This window comes from Heterocephalus glaber, unplaced genomic scaffold (assembly GCF_053883595.1).
Source record: "Heterocephalus glaber isolate CG9 unplaced genomic scaffold, H.glaber_assembly_v1.0 deba00000943, whole genome shotgun sequence".
NCBI classification, from domain to species: domain Eukaryota; kingdom Metazoa; phylum Chordata; class Mammalia; order Rodentia; family Bathyergidae; genus Heterocephalus; species Heterocephalus glaber.
In genome coordinates this window covers 7,476,753-7,497,261 of record NW_028258175.1, presented here as the reverse complement: position 1 = coordinate 7,497,261, position 20,509 = coordinate 7,476,753, and the positions used below count along the sequence as shown (strand labels likewise).

At 43.7% G+C, this 20,509-nt stretch overlaps 1 protein-coding gene and 1 long non-coding RNA gene across 2 annotated transcripts; both read right to left on the bottom strand.

Moving 5' to 3' along the window:
- On the bottom strand, window positions 1-15,969 carry Crym (crystallin mu). Its single transcript, XM_004855907.4, has 8 exons — window positions 15,669-15,969; window positions 15,076-15,229; window positions 12,965-13,027; window positions 7,081-7,182; window positions 5,514-5,697; window positions 3,177-3,298; window positions 2,425-2,509; window positions 1-444 (listed from the first exon to the last, which is right to left on the bottom strand). The coding sequence occupies exons 1-8, from the start codon at window positions 15,836-15,838 to the stop codon at window positions 380-382; spliced, it is 945 nt and encodes a 314-aa protein (XP_004855964.1). The 5' UTR covers window positions 15,839-15,969; the 3' UTR covers window positions 1-379.
- A 115-nt stretch (window positions 15,970-16,084) lies between these two features.
- On the bottom strand, window positions 16,085-19,928 carry LOC110344186 (uncharacterized). Its single transcript, XR_015450455.1, has 3 exons — window positions 19,817-19,928; window positions 16,408-16,500; window positions 16,085-16,247 (listed from the first exon to the last, which is right to left on the bottom strand). It is a non-coding gene; the product is annotated as an uncharacterized LOC110344186 (long non-coding RNA).
- Between the last annotated feature and the right edge of the window lie 581 nt (window positions 19,929-20,509).

The following is a 20,509-nucleotide window of genomic DNA, read 5'->3' as shown; positions in this document are numbered from 1 at the left end:
TGCAGAATCGGAAAGGCTTTATTTCAGGGAAATCCAAAGTTAGTGGAACACAAAGGAAATGAATGCTGTTATAATCTGGTGTAACAGAAGAACTATTACCTAGTTTTGGTTTCCACCGACAAACACGAACTCAGTATTTAAAGTACGACATAATAAGCACAAAATTATACTTTTCTGGGGCCTGGGGTCCCTCATTTTGTTTCTCTTTTCTTTTTTTTTTTTTACCAGTATCAAACTCAGAACCTTGCACTTGCAAGGCAGGTGGTAGAACCACTGAACCCGGCCCCTGGGCGCCCTCATTTTATCTGGAAATTATGAGATAACCAGTGGTGACATCCTTAGAGTTGTAGCATCCATCTCAACACAGAACTTCTTTGTTTCATTTACCAGATGACCAGGAATCATATACCAGTTTGGCTGCAACCATGTCTTCCACTGCCATCCCTGGAAAGGACAGAAATTTGGTTCACGTTTTGTTAGAACAATTTTTTCTGATACAAACCAGTCCCTGTGGCTGGCAGTTCTTGGATACACTGTGCATACTGCTAGCAACCCTCAGAACACCAGTGACTCCTACCCAGAGGTAAGCTTAGGCTTGGGTAGTCTGCAAGGGGCAGATTAAAACGTGGAATATGTTACTAAGCAAGAAATGCCCAAATCTGGTGTCATTTAAGGTCTAGTTTAGGGGGTCAGCAAACTTTCAGTATAGGGTCAGGCGGTAAGTATTTTAGGCTGCGTGGGCTACACAGTCTCTGTCTCAATTACTCCACTTTGTCCTTACACTGGAAAATGAGCCACAGATGACAGGGAAGCAAATGAGCCTGACTGTGTTCCAATAAGACATTATTTATGAACACTAAAGTTTGAATTTCATGTCATTTTCATGTGTCATGAAGTATTCTTGTGGGTTTTTTCCTAATCATCCAAAAACATAAACACCATTTCTAACTCACAGGTCATACAAAAACAGGTTGGTGGGTAGGTTTGGCCCATAGACCATCGTTTGCAGACCCCTGCTCAAGTAGCAAACCTGCATCCTTAGCATTTCCCCCTTGTCCTCTAGGTCGATTACCCCTAATCTGAAAATCTGAAACCCAAAGTACTTTGAAATCTGAAATGTCTTGAGGGTCAGGGTGGTATTGGAATTTTGGAGCATTTCAAACTTTCAGATTAGAAATTTTTAGAAATGATTAGAAACCTGTAAATATGCAAATATTTTAAGATCTGAAACATCTCTAGTCTCAAGCATTTTGGATAAGGGGTATTCACCCAGTGACTTTAGATAGTACCTTAATCTTTGCACCCAGCACAGATACATGCAGATGCTTAATATGCATCTCTTAGTGAAAGGATATGCCAAAAAGCTGGTCCCCAAAAAGAAAAACAAAAGTTGCTTAAAAGCAGACAGCAGGTTTCTGCGGTTTCTTGCCTCCTTAAGGAAGCTGGCTGACCTCTGGTGTATCAATGAACTCTGAAACTTCCAGACATAACTACATCAGTCGGTGTCACTGAGCCAGGCTCTGGATAAAGTTTACACTACCTGTACCTATCTTCTAGTGCATGAGAGACTGACAAATATTTAACTACCCGCAAGGCACGGATATTAACCAATGGCATAAGTGCTGTGTGGACAGACACTCTTAGTGCCCTGCCTAGAGTTAAAGCTTTCATTGCTTGATCATGAAGAAGTATGGAAGGTCTTGAGAGAGGAGCAGAGGGCACTCTTGAGGGACTCAGAGGAACAGCCACTGATCAAGCATTCTGGGAATATTTCAGTCTTGTTGGCGTATCAGCTGTTTTATAGGTCTGCTCCCACATGCTTCTGTTTCCTTAATCTTATAGACTGGAAGAGCTGAGCCATGGGGCAGACTGGCCACTGGGAGCTCACCCTTACTGGGGTTCCTTGCCTACCTGTTTAGGTGTTTCATGGCTCCCCATGAAAGCCCTCCTCCAAGCAGCAAGTGGGAGGCAGGGAAGGAGGGAATGAAGAGGTCAAAGGTTGAACTTCCTGTCTGAATCACTTGCAGGTTAGATCTCAGTCCTTTTCCTTAAATTCTTGCCTTGTAACATCTTTACCCCCTGCTTCCCCACCCATCTCTGAAGGATATCGCCTTCTGAGTTTCACTTATTTCTAACTCTAAATCATTTACCACTGACACTTGCTATGTGCAAATCATTTTTCATGCACATCTGACTTAACCCTCACAACTCAAGGTAACAGACAAGTGTGGCAAAGAAACTGTCCAAAGACACACATCCAGGACATGGCAGAGAAGGTCTCTAACCCAGGACCGTCCAATTCCAGAGTGTAGGGGCTTAATCACAATGCTAAGACATGTAAATCATTGACACGGTGGTTCATTCCTTTTTCTAACTGGTAAACCTGCCTTGTGCTTTGGTTGAGTTTGTGCCCAGGGATCTTACCCAAAGACTTGAACACTGTGGTCTTCTCACAGTGGGCTGGCTTCACTCCCTTTATCACTTCTCCCAGCTCAGCAAAGATCTCAGCCTATGAAACAAATGCAAAATTGACCCAGGTCTGAAGCAAAGACTGCTCAGGGTTGGCTTTTGGAACCAACATGGAGCATAGCAGGAAATGATAAGGGTCAAACTTGAAAAAAAAAAAAAAGACCTGGGTTATATCAGGAGGATGCTGCCTTCTGAAGTCCTATTTGGCTAGCATCTACCTTTTTGATGTCATGTATACAAAGAGAGACCCAAGTTTGTACTTAGCGGGCTGTGTCAGTGACGAAATGGGCTTATTCTTATCTGAATGCATTTTTAGAAGCTCCTTTCTTGCTTCAGTGTCCTGATTACAAGGGGAAAAGGCAACCTAGGTGACCACAGTCCTATTGTGCTGGCCACATGGGAAGGTTTCCCAGCTGCAGCAGGTTCCCTCCCATCTCCCAGGCCTGCTGCCTCCTAGCACAGCATAATGGGAAAATCTCCTACGCTTCTATTTCCAGGTAGAGGGGACAGGGAAATGCATGCCATTGCCATAATGGCCACATTTTTCTGTGATGGGATTCAAAAAGGGTTGCAAGAGGTTTAGGAACGTCTTCCCCGGCAGGAGGTGGGATGTCTGAGGTACGGAGGAGGACGAACTGCAGGGAAAGTTACCCTGGGCTGCAGTGGGGCCAGCCAGGCACAGCCCCAGTGGGTGAGAGGACACTCACCCCTGACAACAGTATGTCTCCAGACTCTTTCAGGGCAGCCTCTTGGGAATCCACATATAGCACTGCCTGCTTCATGAGCTCGTCATCCAGTTCTCTCCAGTCGGGTCTGCTGGCTCCAACTGCTACAAGATAACAAAACTGACCCTCAGCCGGGGAACGTCCCAAGGGATACGAGTAGGGACAAGCTACGGGTGAAAGGCCATGTGGGTTTAATTGGACTAGAACACCACCTCTGCTCCCAAGAAAGTCCCGCCCCATGTGTGAGACTGAAGGCTCATTAAAAATAATACCTACCATTTTTTCCTTTGTTTCATATCCTACCTTATTCCTAAACGATTTTGAGGTCACTTAATATCATTTACTGAGTACTTATAATACTGTGAGATGTTTTACGTATACTATTAATGGTCCTCACGAGTATATTTCAGTGTCTGATTCAATTCCCAGCTATCAAATGCACAATTTGAGGTTCTGAGAAGGAAAGGCACCTGCTAAGGTTATGTAAACATCAGTGAATCTATGTCTGAGAAAGTGCCCTGGCCTTCTCTTAAGTGCTTCTGCTGCTTACTGGGAGCCATGTTCTTACCAAAACCCTGAAACACAAACATCACTCGGAGCACATTTATACCCCACACTCTTCGCCCTCTGTCTGTCTGCTTGTACTCCAATCAGTCCCATTCCTCACCCTCAAATGCTTTCTTTTTAACTCATGACAAAAGAGCCCAGTGTCATGGTCACAGAGAAGGCCCAAGAAAGAGAGAAAGCTGGCCCCCTGCTGGCCTTGAGCATTCACATCCTCTGCAGAGGCCTGGACCGAAACAATGAAGGCATTACATCACACCACCTGCCACAAGGACATAGGAAAATGCAGCCAGAGGCTAGCAAAAGCCTGCAGAGCCAGGCAGGTAATGAAAAGGAGCAAGGCCCGTAGAGAGTCTAGATCGGAAATGGTGGTGACCTGGATACACAGACCCTTCACATGGTTTCAGCTAACCAGTACTGTCTGTGAATACACATCCACTGTTACCAGATATTCCCATTTCAGAGAGAGAGAGAGAGATGTGCTATTTCTTGACTTCTCTGTGGTCCAAACAAAATATATGTGCTGGCTGGATCCAGCTGGCAGCAGCTGGTCTTTGAAAATGACTATAAAGCCGTATCCAAACGTAAGGCAGCATTTGTATGCCTTCTTGCACTGCCATCCACCTTTCTTTCCTTCTCCCTTTTCCTGCTTTCTCCCTCACACTAATTTCCAAAGAGAGTGGTATAAGAATGTCTGTCTTGAAGGCTGGGAGTTCTACAGAACAAAAGCTGAAGCTTGTAAATAAATCATAAGGCAGTGGGAAACTCGGTTTCTCAAGCCGCCTTTCCTCATTGCATTTCTCCCCCCAGACAGTCACTAGTTCTCAAAGGGTTGTGTGAGGCTACTCAGGCAGATGGAGGTGAGCCAGGGAGCAAAGGAGGGGCCTGGCTCAGACTGGGCTCTGGCTCCCCTCAGGGGTGCAAGAGAGTGAGCCTCACGTGCTTGTCACTACAACACTGGGTATTGATACCATCTTCAAATCTTCTAGACTTTGCCTGCTCTGCTCACCAAAGCCAATCTCATTATTGGAGAAAATACCAAGTATTGCTCAAGAGCCTGAGCTCCGAGAACAGACTGCCTCCACTCTAATCCCAGCTCTGCCACCGAGAACCTCTGGCTTTGGGGAAGCTACTTAATCTCTCCATGCCTTGGTTTACCCATCTATAAAACGGGGGCCATGATAAGTAAGGTTCCTACATCACAAGGTCTTTATAAGGATTAAATGACATAATACATCTTGGCAATTTAGAACAGTATCTGTAATAGAAGTACCAATTCTTGCTGTAAGCCCCTGAGGCCATTTAGAAATCTCCTGAGGCCCCAGGCACACTCATGTTTAGAGACCCTACTCCTCCCCACGCATATTCAAAAGCATGCACACACCACATTCAGTATCTTTTGTACTGTAATTTTTTGGGAAAAGTTTTATACTTCTAAGTGTTAAAAGCAAATGACTCATTAGGCCCTTGGGATCTAAGCTTCATCACACCTAAGAATGGAGCTGTGATTTGTCATAATGGTACACTTCACAGAACATTAGTTACTGAAATATTTATCAGTTTCAGGTTTGTAATTTCCTTGTCATATTTTGGGACACAGTTTTTCAGAGACCATACATTTCTGGGGCACTTATAGAGCTTGAACATTCTACATAATGAGGAAAGCAGCTGTGCAGACACAGGCCCTGCCTCTGTTGAGTCTTGGGAGGAGACTGGCCACCATGCACCCGTGGCTCGTGAAGCCTCTCTACTTACCATTGATGTGGGCCCCTGGCTTCACCCATTCACCAAATAAAATGGGCTCCGTGGCCATGGTGACCGTGATAATCACATCAGCACCTGTCACAGCCTCTTGCACTGATGAACAGACCCGTACCTCTCCTTGCACTGTGTTCGCAAACTTCTCTGCATTTTCCATGGTGCGGTTCCATATCCTTACCTTCATTGGGGACAACAAGAGGGACACTCATGCCATTTTTTGACCATAGGAAAAAGAACAGAAGTCATTGTGATTGTGGATACAAGGATCATAGGAAGGATTATTTATAGCAACAATTTGCATGGAATGTAATTGGGATCTAAAGTTGGGAATACAGTTGATCTCTGAAGGGTATTCAGGATCCTTCTCTGAAGGATTCAAGATCAAAAGCACTTGAAGGTGAATGGTATGGTGGATAAAAAAGGCCAAGAGTAGAGCTACAATTTGAGTCATGGAAGACAATGGGGTGGGTGTAGAGAGCTGTCATCTGTATTACCAGGACCTGGGGACGCACTAGCTTATTCACAGGTTTCAAAGTTTGGGTCAGGGGTTGTCTTTTTTGTTTGGTACCAGGGATTGAACTCAGGACTTTGCACTTGCGAGGCAGGTGCATTGCCACTGAGCTAAATCCCCAGCAGGTTGTCATTTTTAAACTGAAAATAAGGTCCAAAGAACCTCTCATAAGAAAATATAATACATAAAGTTCAGCAACTAAGAGAGAACTGATACATTACACCCAGACACAAGTGACTGGCTAACCATGCCACATTTCTTGATAGGAAACTATCATTATATGTTAGGAAATATTATGTAAAAATTAGATAATCTGGAAAAGTGATGTTAGAACATTTAAAGAAAAACTGGGATATACAATTGTGCATATCTAATGTAATCAAACCTATGTTATAAAGTTGACGAGAGGAGACTGGAAAACATTAACCGCTTGTCTTTGAAAATAGACAAAAGGGTATTTTGTTTTCTTCCTTATAGTCTACAGTTCCCAAAGCAGAGATATTATTTTCTCCTAAAAATGTAAATGTTAAATCTGTTCCACCACACTTATACACATACAGAAAATAAAATCAAAATAGCACCAAATATTCTTAGCAGGAAGCATGAGCCACGGCAGGGGGAAGGTGGGCCAATATGCAGACTGGAGAAGGGGTCTCTATGCTACTAGGTCTCTTCCCTAGTTCTTGGATGCATGGCCCTGAATACTAAAAGCCTCCCAGATTCTCTCGAGAGAAGCAGAGAGAAGGGCTAAAAGGACAACTCATGCAGTAGACAAAATAGCATCCTTTAACTAACCAGCAGAATTGCTGCATCCTTAGGCACAAGCCCTGTGAAGTGAGAAACTGAAACGATGTGATCAGACTTCCTCCCAGCTCTTCACCTCCATCACCGCCCATGGGGCTTGCAGGAAACTCACTAAGGTACAGAACTCTCTAGGTTGGATTCTTTACCGAACTATTTCAGAATAACCCACAGTGCAGTGAACGAGTACAGAAGTCACGGCCATTCTCTTCACTCTGCTCTCCTCTCAAGCCGCAGACCCCGACTCACCTCCTTAAAGGAGAACTGCTCTGTGAAGATCTCATAATGGCTGTAGGCCTGGACACCCGCCCCAAGGATGCACAACACGTCACTGCCAGGAGGTTTCAAAAACTATATGAGAGAAATGAGAGAGAAAACATCAAGGGATGGCCACCGGGTAAAAACAAATTCTGTACAGTTCAAAGATCACGTGGCTTCTGCCACGTCTTCAGCTCCCTCAACAGCTTGTGGGCAATCGAGGAGATGGTACTGTGTCTCAGTTTCCCCTCTGTAGAGGGGGGAGGGTGTGCCTTCACTGAGCACCTAATATATGCCAATGCCTTATCCTCATGATCTCATTTCCTCTGGACAAGGACCCTGTGAGCTGGAGATTCCTGTTATTATTCTCTTTTTACAGATAAGGAGATTGTGATCCAGAGAGGTTAAGTATCTTCTCAGAGTTCAGCGACTATAGTACAGTACTAAATATCCCAGGAGTGCTCCAAAAGCACACTCCATAACCTACAACCATGTTCTTTCTGCCTTGCTACATCTCAGGTGTGTGCTAAGCAACTCCTACTTTTCAGAGCCCTGAGCTGCTTCTAAGAGCTGCCTGGAATCCTTGAACCCTTGCAATATTTGCTGGGTCCTCATTCTTTCACTTCCTTTAAAGATAAATATAGAGCTGGGGATTTAGCTCAGTGGTTTCGCCGCTTGCTGCGCAAGCGCAAGGACCCGAGTTTGATCCCCAGCACCAAAAAAAAAAAAAAGATAAGCATAGAACTGGCTTTTGTGACACCTCCTAAGGGTGTATGTGTTTCTGTTTCAGAATAGGATGTTGTGATCAACTTCTACCAAGCGTCACCTCTCCAATGAAGTCTTTTGGGCCTTCCCAATAGAATTCACCACTCCACAGCACTTGTTTATAGATTTATTTTCTTGTACTGGTCTTTAAGGCCCTGAGCACCAAGGCAGTTTTATTTGCATAGAAATAGTGCATGTCTGTTATGAACCATATGAAGTGCAGCAGGGTTTCTCAATCTTGGCATTACTGAAATATGAGCTGGCTCATCCTTTGTTGGTGGCGGGAAGGGCTGTCCTCCTGCTCAGTATAGAATACTTAATAGCATCCCTGATTTCTGTCCATTTGATACCAGTAGCAGTGGTAGCAATCAAAAATATCTCCAAACATTGTTAAATGTTTCTGGAGTAGGTGGGAAAATCATGCTTGGTTGTGAACAATGGATATAGAGAAAGACATCACTTGCCTCTCAGGGCATATGTATTAAGTAACTGCCTTTTCTTTATTTCATCTAGTAAAATTTTAGCTCCTTGTATCTCCTTTTCTCTGCTTTGCTTTTCCTTTCTTCTTCAGTTCTGGGAATTGAACTCAGGACCTTCACGCTGAGCAACATCACCCGCCATTTTCAATTTTTAGACAGACTCTCACCAAGTTGTTAAGAAGCCCGGGCTGTACTTGTACTTCCAGTCTTCCTGTCTCAGCCTCCCAGAGTGCTGGAATCACAGATATGCGCTACCTGGCATTAACGACTAATTATTCCCCCTCAAAAAAGAATCTAAGACTATTAGGTGATGTTCATCTTCCTTAGCTGCTGAAGGAGAGATATCATTCTTTACCATAAAATACAGTTTTCAAAATGACAGTATTCACAAGCACTCTTATGCTCTTTTCCAATAAAGAGAACTGAGTGGTTTTTCTTTAACTATTCTGCTTTATTTATGTTCTCATTTAACATGAAGTCTATTCTTGGAAGTGTACTTGAGCTTAAGAGATTATTAGTGTCTGTAAAAGTAACTTTCAACCCCTGAAACTAAATCTGTAATTGTGATTGGTTGCCTTATTTTATAATTTGCTTCCCTGACGATTGACATCTCTGCCCTTAAACGGGATAAACATCTGTAAGATTTATTAAGTCATAATAGGCATAATGGTTCTTCATTCTTTTCTCATAAGCATGTAGGTAATTCAGAACACGAATAGGAATCTGCTAGGCTTCTCATTTAGACAAAGAGATTGAAAATCTGTTTCATTTGTCTTCACCCAGTCCTTACTGCCCTGGCCCTCCCAAGTATGCAGGCTGCTCTCATGTCACACTCCCCTGCAGTTCCTGTCTTCTGGACCCAAGCATATGTGCCTTCTTCAGTCAACAGGCCTTTGCACAGGTTCTTTCCCCTGCCTGGAATAATTTCCTTCTCCTTCTGATGAATAATTCCTATTATTCATTAAATTCCAGCTCAAATATATATCATACAGAAAAAGCCTTCCTGAATCTGGTAGACTAGATTCGGATCTCATGGCACTTATCACTGTTTAATTCATATTTCCTGGTGTGATCTTGTCTCCTGCACTGGACCCTGTGCTCCATGATCACATGCACTGTGTCTGGCTGTGCTCACCACTGTTTGCTGCATCCTAAGCACAGGGCCTGGCATCTGGTACCATTTAAATATTTCATTCAAATATTTGTTGAATAAATGCATGATAGGGATAATACAAATATATGTTACCACCTTGAGAAAGCATGTCAGAGTCTTCGACTAAGGTTATATGAAAACCAAGCACAAAGAAGGTATTTTGTCCCGCAGACCCCAGAGTCTCCTATACTTCCTACACTTCTCCCCAAAGGCCTAAATGAAAGAGAAGCAATGGACATGAAAACATCCTCCTCTCAACAGACCCTTTGTTCCTTATTGAAATAGCCCACCTGAGCCGCTGGGAACAAAGCTGAGTTTCAGCCTAAACTTCAAAGTGTGAAGCATAGATTTCTATTGATGTAACCAAACACAGGGTTACCAAGGGTTGGGTCTACAATGGCCTGATTCCCAAACCTAACTGATCACCAGAAGAAAAAGAAAAAAAATGTAACTTCCCACACCCCATCACTTAGCAATTTTGAGTCAATGATTCTGGGAATCTGATTTAAAACAATTTACAGGTGATGTTGCTGCATAGCTTTGGTTGGACGCTACTGATCTGCGACTTCCTAGAAGACTGTGTAGCCTTAAAGAACCCGGAGGTCTTGAGTATTCAAGGGGTGAGTGTTTTAATAAATATATTTTATTACAGTAAGACACGTTGCTGTTAATTCCCCTGAAAATACTCCCTCTCACTTTGAACACACTTATCCCATTATTTGTGTCACTTACTGAAGAAGTTCTGGACATCCTCTTTTCATTTATTTTCTGGGTGTGATAAAAAACATACAGTGAATGCTGCTGCTGAGTCCCATCCCATGGGAAGACAGGCTCATAAAAACATTATGGGTGTTCTTATCCACCTTACTCATGGATCGGCTACCATGCAACTTCTGCCTCTTCCCCAAAATCAAAATGACCAGGAAAAGTAAGTACTTTGAATCAATTCAGAACATCAAGACCGCTACAACAATGGAACTAAAGACACAAAAGAGGACTTCCAGCTCCCACACCCTGCACAAAGGAGAGTTAGGAACTGAGGCTGGTGCGTCTGAGCCGTTACAGAGCCCCAGCGTGCCAGAGATCGGTCTTTTCATTAGGAACCCATCCCGTGTTTTGATGTTACAATGTTTTCATGGTGGAACTGGTAGTTTCTCTGAGGTTTGGCTAAATCCTAAGTGATAGTGGATGATGTGGTTAACAGAACTAGAGCAGTGATGGTGGAAGAGATGATGGTCAAACTAGATCCATCCCAAAGAAGGGTTCTGTGGAGGGCTTTGAGCCTTCAGATAACAAATGTCTGTTGAGAGCTACTGATGGGAAAAAGAAGATCAGCACTGTGGTAAGCTCTAAAGAAATGAATAAGTTTCAGATGGCCTACTCAAACCTTTTGCGAGCTAACATGGATGGACTGAAGAAGAGAGGCAAAAAGAGCAAGAATAAGAAGACCAAAACAGCACAGTGAAGGGCACTGGATTCTCTACTTTTACCAGTTAACCAGTGAATTGGTATTTTTCCTTTGGTTTTTACTTTGGGCCACAAAGCTAGGTTTTTGGTTCCCCTGCTGGCAACTTATTTTCATGTCAGATGAGGGCCATTTCGGAGAGAGAAAGGTTACAGTTTACAGGGAAGTCGTGGTAAGAGACTAGTTTAGTTTAGATCTGTGCCGCGTGGTTGTGTATTCCTAGATTAGTTTTCAAAGGCCTCTGGTCATTTCCCTGAAGAGCAAGGTACCATTAAATGTTTGTTTCCCAGCACAGTCAAAAAAAGAAAAGAAAAAAAAAAGAGGATTTCCAGCACTGCTTCATAAAGTGGCATGAATAATGGAGTAAGTGTGTTTGAAGCAAGAAGGAATATTTGGAGGGAAATTAATGGCAATGTGTTTTCACTGTAATAATTTTTTTAAAATTTAAACATACATTGTATTTCTTGATCCTTCAGGAAACCCTCCTCTCCATTTCATTCTGTGTAAAAAGAGTTCAATAATACTTTCTCTGCCTTCCTCACAGAAACTCAAAGTCCAGGCAATGAGTTGGACATTGTTTTGAAAAAGACCAAAGTCCTTTACAAATGTAAGGTAATATAAGACTCATTCTGTTTCTAAATCTCTGGCAAACACATTTTAAGGAGGCCTTTGATTGTTTCAATCTGAGTTGGCTCCAGATATGGTTAAAAACAAGTTCATCAAGGTACATGCCATAATCTACTTCTTTCATATGTAATTATCAGATTAATCCTGTATCCTTCCCTCCACATCATAAATTCAGAAAATCGTACAACCTGAACACCTGGTCTTGGCTGTTCCAAGCCTGCACTGTGATACCACACTTCCTAAATGCTAAGAAACCAGCATCCTACAACCTTGTTCTCCATTCAGTGGGAAACATTCCAGACTCCAGTTGTTCCCACAGACATCCCATTTTCTATGCTTAACTCTAACCTCTATTAAATATAGGGTTTTTCTGTGTGATGCCTCAAATTGCTTAGAAATATCATCACTCCCATCACTTTCTGGGCTGACTGGAGATACCTCCACATTTTCTCATGGTTCATTCCACACTTTCAGTATTTACCCAAAAGTCACCCTCTCAGTGAAGTCTTTTCCTGGATAATTTAAAATACCACCCCCTCCCCAATACTCTTGATTCTGCATCATTTTTATCTTTCTACCTTACCATGTGGCGTTTTGAGATGGTTGGCTGTATTTTTAAGCAAACTCTAAGCACACAATATTCTATATTAATGAATATTAATTATTCAATAATGAAAGATTATCATGGTTTATTATTATGTAACATTACTAAACACAAAATATTTTTTGTTGTTTATCTTTTAAGCAAATCATATTCTGTGTTTCGCTTTTTGATTTTTATTGTCTATATCACCTATGTGCGCTACTCTGTTTTGTTCACTGCTGGATTCTCAAAAGTTAGAACACCTGACACTTGGTAGGTACTAGGTCCACACTGGTTGAATAAATACAAGTATGGCATGGCTCTCTTCTGCTGTCTCTCTTCCTCTTGTGTTGTGTTGGTTCTGACTCACCCGGCAAGCACACTGACTTGGAAGCACTAATGTCGTACTGGGTTGAGGATGCAGTACTTAGAGTTGAAGATGCCAAGTTACAAATTCTTGCTCTATCACTTCTTAGCTGTGTAATCCTGGGCGACTCAATAACCACTCTGAGCCTTAATGCCTCTTCCTGACAAATGGAGACAATCACATGTACTCTGCAAAGTTGAAGGGAGGGCTGGGAGTTATGCCTGTGAGGTACTTGGAATCTGGCTGTGCACATGAAATGGTAGCTAAGTATTTCATGAATCACCATGCTCACGTGTCTCATATTTGGCATGTGGAGTTCCAGCTATCTCCAAAAGAAGACCAGAATATTTTCTGCATTCTCTTAGACCCTCAAGATTGAGTCACCCAACCCCATCAACCCCCTCGCCTCAATTCCACAGCCTGCCAATAATCTTACCTTGGTGGCAATGGCAGATACTGCAGCTGTTCTCTTGGCAGTTATGACATTTCCATCCATGACCTTGGAGGAAGGAGAGACAGTGAGCACAGGTCACCTCTATTACTTAGACCAAAGAAGCAATAACTGTACAATAACAGTTGTACAATATTCTACAGAGAGCATGCCTTGGTGCAGACTTGGATCGAGTTCCTCCACTTATGAGATATGCAACTTTAAACAAACTGTTTAATCTCTAAACACAGGTTTCCTCATCTGTAAAAAGGCCAACCATTCATAGGGTTACTGAGAAGATTAAATGCACTGGCATATGGGAAAACATCTAGCACAGAGTGAGTTCTCAAGAATTGTCTATTTTGAAAATAAGAACCAAGAGACTCATGTAATGGTACGAGATCCCAATGATGAATGTAACTGCATTTTATACCTAAAATGTACCAATAAAGTTAATAGGGGAAAAAAAAAGAATTGCCTATTTTGTTTGCTTGCTCTGAGATTCTCAAAACACCAAATTAAGGAAGAATTTGAGAGATAAGTTTGTCATTTCACATATGGGCAAGAGCCTGAAACTCCACCTAAGTGGTTCTCAAATCGTGCTGCACACATGGGGAGCTTTGTAAAGACACTATTCCTATATACTACCTTCAGACTTACTGAATCTGAATCTTGGACTAGGGGCATAGTTCAGTGGCAGAGTGCACGCCTAGCATTCATGAGGCCCTAGCTTTAATCCCTAGTGTGACACAAACACAAAACCAAAAAAACAAATTATTGAGTCTCTAGGGGCAGGACCCAGATATCCTTGTTTTTAAGAGCTCCCCAGGTGATTCTGATGCACAGTAAGAGCCGAGAATTATTCCTAGTTAATAATAACAACCACCCTTTATATTGATCTCCATTTTTAAATTATTGTCTTCAAGCACCCTTTAAAAAGTGGGCATCGTTATTCTCATTTTACAATGAGGAGTTACTGAGAAGGTGAAGTAAGGATCTCGGCCCCTGTCCTACTGCTTCAAAGACCCACTCCTCGCTTTGCTGGGGAACCACTGTTGTAAATAGCACAGATACCATCGCCACTGGGAGAGTATAGGTTTGCAAGAGTAAGATACTCTTCTCAGAGGAATGATGAACAGCCAGATTTCATGGGGAAAGAGAAAAACTTAGGGGAGAAGGAAATTCTAAGAGCTGACTTCGAAGACACATAAAAGTGTCAGCTCCAGTCACCTAGACCTAGGAGTGGTTCCTGAGTCTTTCACTAAGTAGCTGTGTGACCACCTGCAAAGTGGCTCTACTAATCTGAGCTACAAGGTCCACAACAAAAACTGAGGGAAAGAGGTTACAAAAAAATCTCATGGAGGAATTAGTCAGGATTGAATGTGATCAATCTCCTGTCTAGCAGATGATAAATATGCAATAAGTGGCAGGTTAAAAAGCAGGAGAGCATAGTGTTAGGATAGGACACAGGCTTAGGCTGGGGAGGTTTGAAGTCCAGCTATAATGCTTATTCGCTGCAGTGGTCTGGATAAGTTGGGAACAGTTTGATTCAGTTTCTCATTTGTAAAGTGGGGGTAACACTATCACCTACCTTGTAATAGGGGAGAAAGGGGAGAATAGTTTTAATTATGAAGAGGGATAATACATGTTGTGTTTAGAATAGCGTGGGACACATAAAAACAATACATGTAAGTCACTGCTACTTTTTGATACTATGATTAGATGTTGAAAACAGCTCACTGTAGATCCTTCAGAAAGATCTCACAGATGAGATAACACCCTTTCCATGTTGACAAGGATTCAGTAAATAAATGTTTCCTCAGCTTCCGGTTTAGTTCAAGCTGTGTGTTTGGGGTATCTGAGCACATGATGAGAACATATACAAAAATGATGTGATTATTTCCACAGTCACGCACTTGAAGGGGCAGGAGGCTCAGGCGCATCCTCAGGCAATCTTAGAAACAGACACTGTCACGGATAAGCTTCACTGTCCCTACTATCCAGTCACTTGGAGAGGGGCATTTAGGGTTACAATCAACCCACCCACATCCCCACTCACGGAGAACCAATTTCTGAGCCTCGCTCTCCCACCACCACCGCTCTAGGGGGTTGCTCACCGCCAGCAGGGAGCCGGTGCCGGGCTCGAAGAGTAACACAGCAGCCTGGTGGGAGGGGACGGTGGAGCTGGTGCTGTGGCCCTCGTAGAAGGTGACCAACTTGGTGGTCAGGGCATCCTCTGCTGCACTGTAGACCGGCATGACGCCCAGGAAGCTACAAGGAGAGAGGGAGCCGATTCACCCGCTTCCCATCACCCCGGGCGTGTCCTAGAAAGTCCTCCCGGGCCTTTCCGTGTTCTCCAGCGCAGCCGCACCGACACCCTCCTGGTCCCCCGGTTCCTCTGCCCTTCTCTGAGGCGGAATAAATCCACAGTATGCTCAGGAGCCTGGCTCTGGACCAGAAAACCATCCCAGCTCTGCCACTTATTAGCTGTGTGAGCGGAGCGAAATCACTTAACCTCTCAGTCTGTTTTCCACCAGTACAATGGTGGCATCAACACCTGCCTTGCCAAGGAGAGTGCGCTGACCTGGACCGGGTAACACCTGTAAAGCGCCCGTTCAGCAGTGACTCGAGCCACGATTAAACAAGCCCTCTCCCCTGCGCCACCGCTTCCTTGGCGTTCCTCCAGCCGACCCCCACCTTTCTCACTCACCCTCTGTGCTTGGACACGGGCACCATGGTGCGCACCGGCTGCACGACGCCTCCGTCCGGGCCGCTGGAGAAGTTGGCCAGAGCCACCTCCAGAGGCGGGATGAGGAGGCTGGAGCTGCGCAGGTGGCCCTGCACCTCGGCCGAGCTCAGGAACGCGGGTGCCGTGCTCATCTTGCCGCTGCCTTCCAACCTCAGCCCGAGCCTCAGTCTGAGCCCTTCCGCGGCGCCCTATTTGAGCAGCGTGCTGACAGCTGCCCGGCCTCCGGGGCGGAGCAACGCGAGCCTGTCTCCGCCCACTCCGCCCTCCGGCGGTCAGGACAGGTCCCCTCCCGAGGTGGGGACGAGCTCAGAACCGTGCTGCCAGGCCCGGAGGTAGAATTCTTCGGTCTAATTTTTAGTTCGTGCAATGAGCTGTGGCCACGTCCTTCAGCAAGAGGTTTAGTACAGGGTTCTGGTGCCTCACCTGCCCCTTCCCTACCAACTCAGTTAGTGGCTGTTGTCTTGGGAAAGGGCAGAGGAGAGGGGGATCTTCGTGGCGGGGTTCTTTTATTTCTTAAATTATTACCTGCTGCTAGACGATCTTAGATAAAAAGAGACGAGGGTTATTAAACATTTTCCTTTCGATTCCGTCCCCATCTGGGTCTCTAATCCAAATCTCCCTCTCATGACCACCCCGGAACCCAGGCTGTTGATCAAGTGCACAATTATCTCTCAGGCTAACTAACCAAACTAACTCTCACCTTTAAAAAGGGGGAGATTCCCAGGGCAAGGTGCAATGACCTCAGTCAAACAGAGGGAAAATGCAGTGTATTTTTTTCGAGTTCATATTGCACCTGAATTGGGTGAAGAAGACAAGTAACTGGTAGAGTAACTAATGACAGAACCCCACAGCCCCTAATCCAGCGACTAGGAAGCCGTTTTTCTGTAATTCAAAAAGAGGAATTATTGGGACCTGGATTGGTTCGAGAAGAGTGCCCTGAAGGAGCAGTTGAAACTAAAACTTGAAATAATAATGTCAACAATGATGACAACACTCAGTTATTGATCTTCCCTAGTACCAATATTGCACAATGCAGGAAAAAAATTCTTACTAGCTGTTCCTCAGACGAAAGTCCACTATCTAGAATAATAAAGAACTTGAAAAAATCAGACCTCCCAAATTTAAAGACCCAATCCAAAAATGGGCATCTGAAATAAACAGACATTTCTCACACAAAGAAGTAGAAATAGCAAATAAATACATGAAAAAATGTTCAACATCACTGGTCATTGGAGAGATGCAAATGAAAACAACACTGAGATTCCACCTCACCCCAGAAAGAATGGCTGCTATCAAAAAATCACCCAATAACAAATGCTGGCAGGGCTGTGGGGAAAGAGGAACCCTGCCCCACTGCTGGTGGGAGTGCAGACCGGTGCAACCTCTGTGGAAATCAATATGGAGATACCTCAAAGAACTAGGATTGGAAGTCCCATTTGACCCAGCTATTCTCCTGCTGGGTATCTTCCCCAAAGAATTAAAAGAATCATACCACAGTGATATATGTGGACCCATGTTCATAGCAGCACAGTTTGTAATAGCTAAAGCTTGGAAGCAGCCCAATTGCCCATCAACTGGAGACTGGATAAAGAAAATGTGGGGTTTTTTTTTTATAAAGTGGAATACTACTCAGCCATAAAGAATCAGAAATTAGAGACATTCATAGCTAAATGGATGCACATTGAGGCAATACTCTTAAGTGAAATAAATAGGACAGACATGTGTAAATACCGAACAGTTTCTCTAGTGTGAGAAACTGAAAGTATAAATAAGGATCAAAAGGTATGGTAGATAATGTGAAATAGGAAGAAAAGGGGCAAAGGGGAAGGGGAAGTGAGAAGGGTAGGGAAAAGAAAGAAGGGAATGGAATTAATATGAGAAAATGAAAAAAAGGAAACAAAGTCTCTGTAAATAGGGAGGGCTGAGGGGTTGAAGGGAGGGTAGGGGAAGGGGAAAAAATAAGAACCAAGATATATTATGTAAATGTACAAATTTCTAATGATGAATGTCATTATACGGCAAACCTAAAATGTACCAATAAAATTAATTCAAAGTCAAAAATGTTGTGTAAGACCGTGGGCCTTACCAAACGCTCCAAGGAGCTGACTGCAGTGAAGCACACCCAGGGATCCCGGCGGTGCCTCCAGAATGTAAGAGCGTGGGCCTTACCAAACGCTCCGAGGAGCTGACTGCGGGAGGGAACACACCGGACAAGTTGGAAAGTAAAACAGACCTTTATTAGTCTGGCCAGATGGCACTCCCAAAGCAAAGTAGCTTAGAGAGGCAGCTGGCTCAGAGTCCGAGGCTGTTTTTATAGGGGGTTGAGGGGGAGGTTAACATATAGATTTACGAGAAAAGGAACAAAGGTTAGTGGTTGGCTGTTACGTACTGATGGTTGGCAGACACACACACTAATGGTCACAACTGTCATGTACTGATGGTCGGCAGACACACTGATGGATTGTCCTACAGATAGTGGGTTCAGGAACGTCCGTTCTCCGGACAAACAAGGAGTTGAGTAATTTACTTTTAAAACTCCATGTCTGTTACAAATTTTATCTAGCTTCCCAGAACTAACAAGCTTCTTAATCATTAACTCACATTTAATTATAGTTGGGGCTACAAGAATTCTAAGATTACAAGGTTTTGCAGTCCCACAGTTGCACAATACACTTTATGTGCATTATCTCATTCAATTACACAACAACCTGGGATGTATGCAGGTGCTGTTGTTAGCATCGCTGTCCTTTGCAGGCTCTGAGAAGGGAAGGGGCTTTGTCCAAATCATCCAGCAAGTCAGCAGGGGAGCTGGGCTTCACCTGTGGAGTCAGACTGCAGAATTACTATTGTACTACTCTGGCAGAGAGGGAAGAAGAGGGCTTTTCAAGCCAGGTAAAGCCCACAAGAGGAAGGAATGTTGCCCAGTCCTTGGGAACAGTGAGTTGCCAGACAAGTCAGGCTGGAACAGGGGGCTGGTGTCTGGGAACATCAGGAGATAAAACTGGGAAACCTTCTTAGAGTCAGGCGGCTAAAGAGGGTGATTCTTTGGAAAGAAATCACAGGATCAAAGAGATTAAACATTTACAAAGATGGGTCCTATGCCAACGTATAGAATGGCAGGGATGAACAAGAGTGGAGCTTGGGAAGATGTGTGCACAATTTCCTGTTATTTTAGTTGGGATCTATATAGGGGATTTCTTAGGAAATGGCCACATCAAAACAAAAAGCAGGGCATAGGGTAAAAATATGTACTAAAAAACCATATGTAATGCATTTAGCAAGTGGTTGGTATAGAGAAGCCACATAATAAAGAAACCTCTCCTTTAGTATTATCAAAGGAGAAAAAACCCTGATAGCTAGGAAAAGCTGATGTCAGTACATACACGATTTTGTTTCTTCAGTTTACTACCCCTAGAAACTCATGCCCAGAGTCGATGGGGTTATAGAAATGTTAATGGATCCTTATTTGTATTAATAATTATTGTTACATAATATTTACTGGATTAAAAAAAACCACAGAGGTATAAAGAAAATAAACAATTTGGTCTGTTGTTCTTGAGGAGGGAAAAAAGTAAAACAAAATACTAAAAAACTAAAAGAGAGATATGAAATAGGAAAGCCAGATATTTATTTACTTCTATTGTGAGTTAAGGAATTTGTTCCAGGCTAAAAGAAAACTCTAGTATTTGTTTCTAGTAAGTCCTATAGGGATAGGACTAGTTTGTAAATCACTTCAAATTATCTTTCTTATACAGCTTTGGATAACATGACATAGCCCTTTTTTATTTTTAATTTTGAGACAAGATCTTGCTAAGTTGCCCAGGCTGGGCTCAAACTTGCAGTCTTCCTGCCTCAGCCTCCCAGAGTGCTGGGAATATGGGTGTGCACAGCCACACCAGGCTTCTTAGGTATTATTGAAGTTTTAAATTTTATTATTATTAAAATAATAAAAGTACTAACTAATGTAGTAATGATTTAATAGAAAGAACGTTAATAAGCTCATTTGTAAGGCAGGGGCTAGTACCCTGCAAGTTAGCATAACCCTCCTTTTCCTGGCCTCCTTGGAGGCCATCCTGGGACAAGCCTAAAGGGTTGGTACGACCTTTTACCTGTGCCTCTGGAAATTCCCTGCTAAACCTCAGACACATCCTGGGAGGGACAAGGTCTCCAGTCTTCTGCCACCACCACACCGAAAGTGACTGCAAGGCAGAGCTGTCCTCAGGGTGAGGTCAGTATAATGACCCAGGTATTCATCTACAGCACAAAATTAATGGGACATACTCAATACTCAAGATAACTATTAAACATTGAAATGCAACACTTAAAAACGCAAAATACACTATGAACAAAATATCCAAATTTTAAAGACAGGATTAGAGTCTCCCTTTTGCTTCCGATTCCAACACAGCTCCTTTTTAAAGTTTTTAACTTTAATTTTAAAAACTATTTTTATTAGTAATAATCTTGACCAGTAATTGGCATCCCTTAAATGGTGCGGCCACGGCGAAGGTCTCCCTTCCTTTACTCCTAGTCTCCCCAGTTCTGGAAGCAGTGCGGCCGGCCCTGGGCCAAGAGTAGCTCACTGGAATCTTTGGGACTCTGGCAAAGGGCGCGCAGGAGGCAGCGCCCCGGCTCCTCCCCGCGCGGACCCCGTCCTCCACCCTCCGGCTGCCAGCGGCGGTTCCGCTCCTTGCGCCGCTGCGCGAGGGCCTCGGGAGCTGGCACCGCGCAAGGCGAACGCGCGCCCCTCAGTGGCGGCGGCGAGGCCTGACGGTGCCTGCTCCCTCCGGGGCCCTCGCTCC

Excerpts from the sequence above, each read along its gene's own strand:
- Crym (XM_004855907.4), bottom strand. The coding sequence starts at position 15,838 with ATGAGCACGGCACCCGCGTTCCTGAGCTCGGCCGAGGTGCAGGGCCAC. Across the intron at positions 5,698-7,080 it reads AGCAGTTCTCCTTTAAGGAG|GTAAGGATATGGAACCGCAC; the intron begins GTGAGTCGGGGT and ends TCCCCAATGAAG. Across the intron at positions 445-2,424 it reads CACAGTGTTCAAGTCTTTGG|GGATGGCAGTGGAAGACATG; the intron begins GTAAGATCCCTG and ends TGTCCTTTCCAG.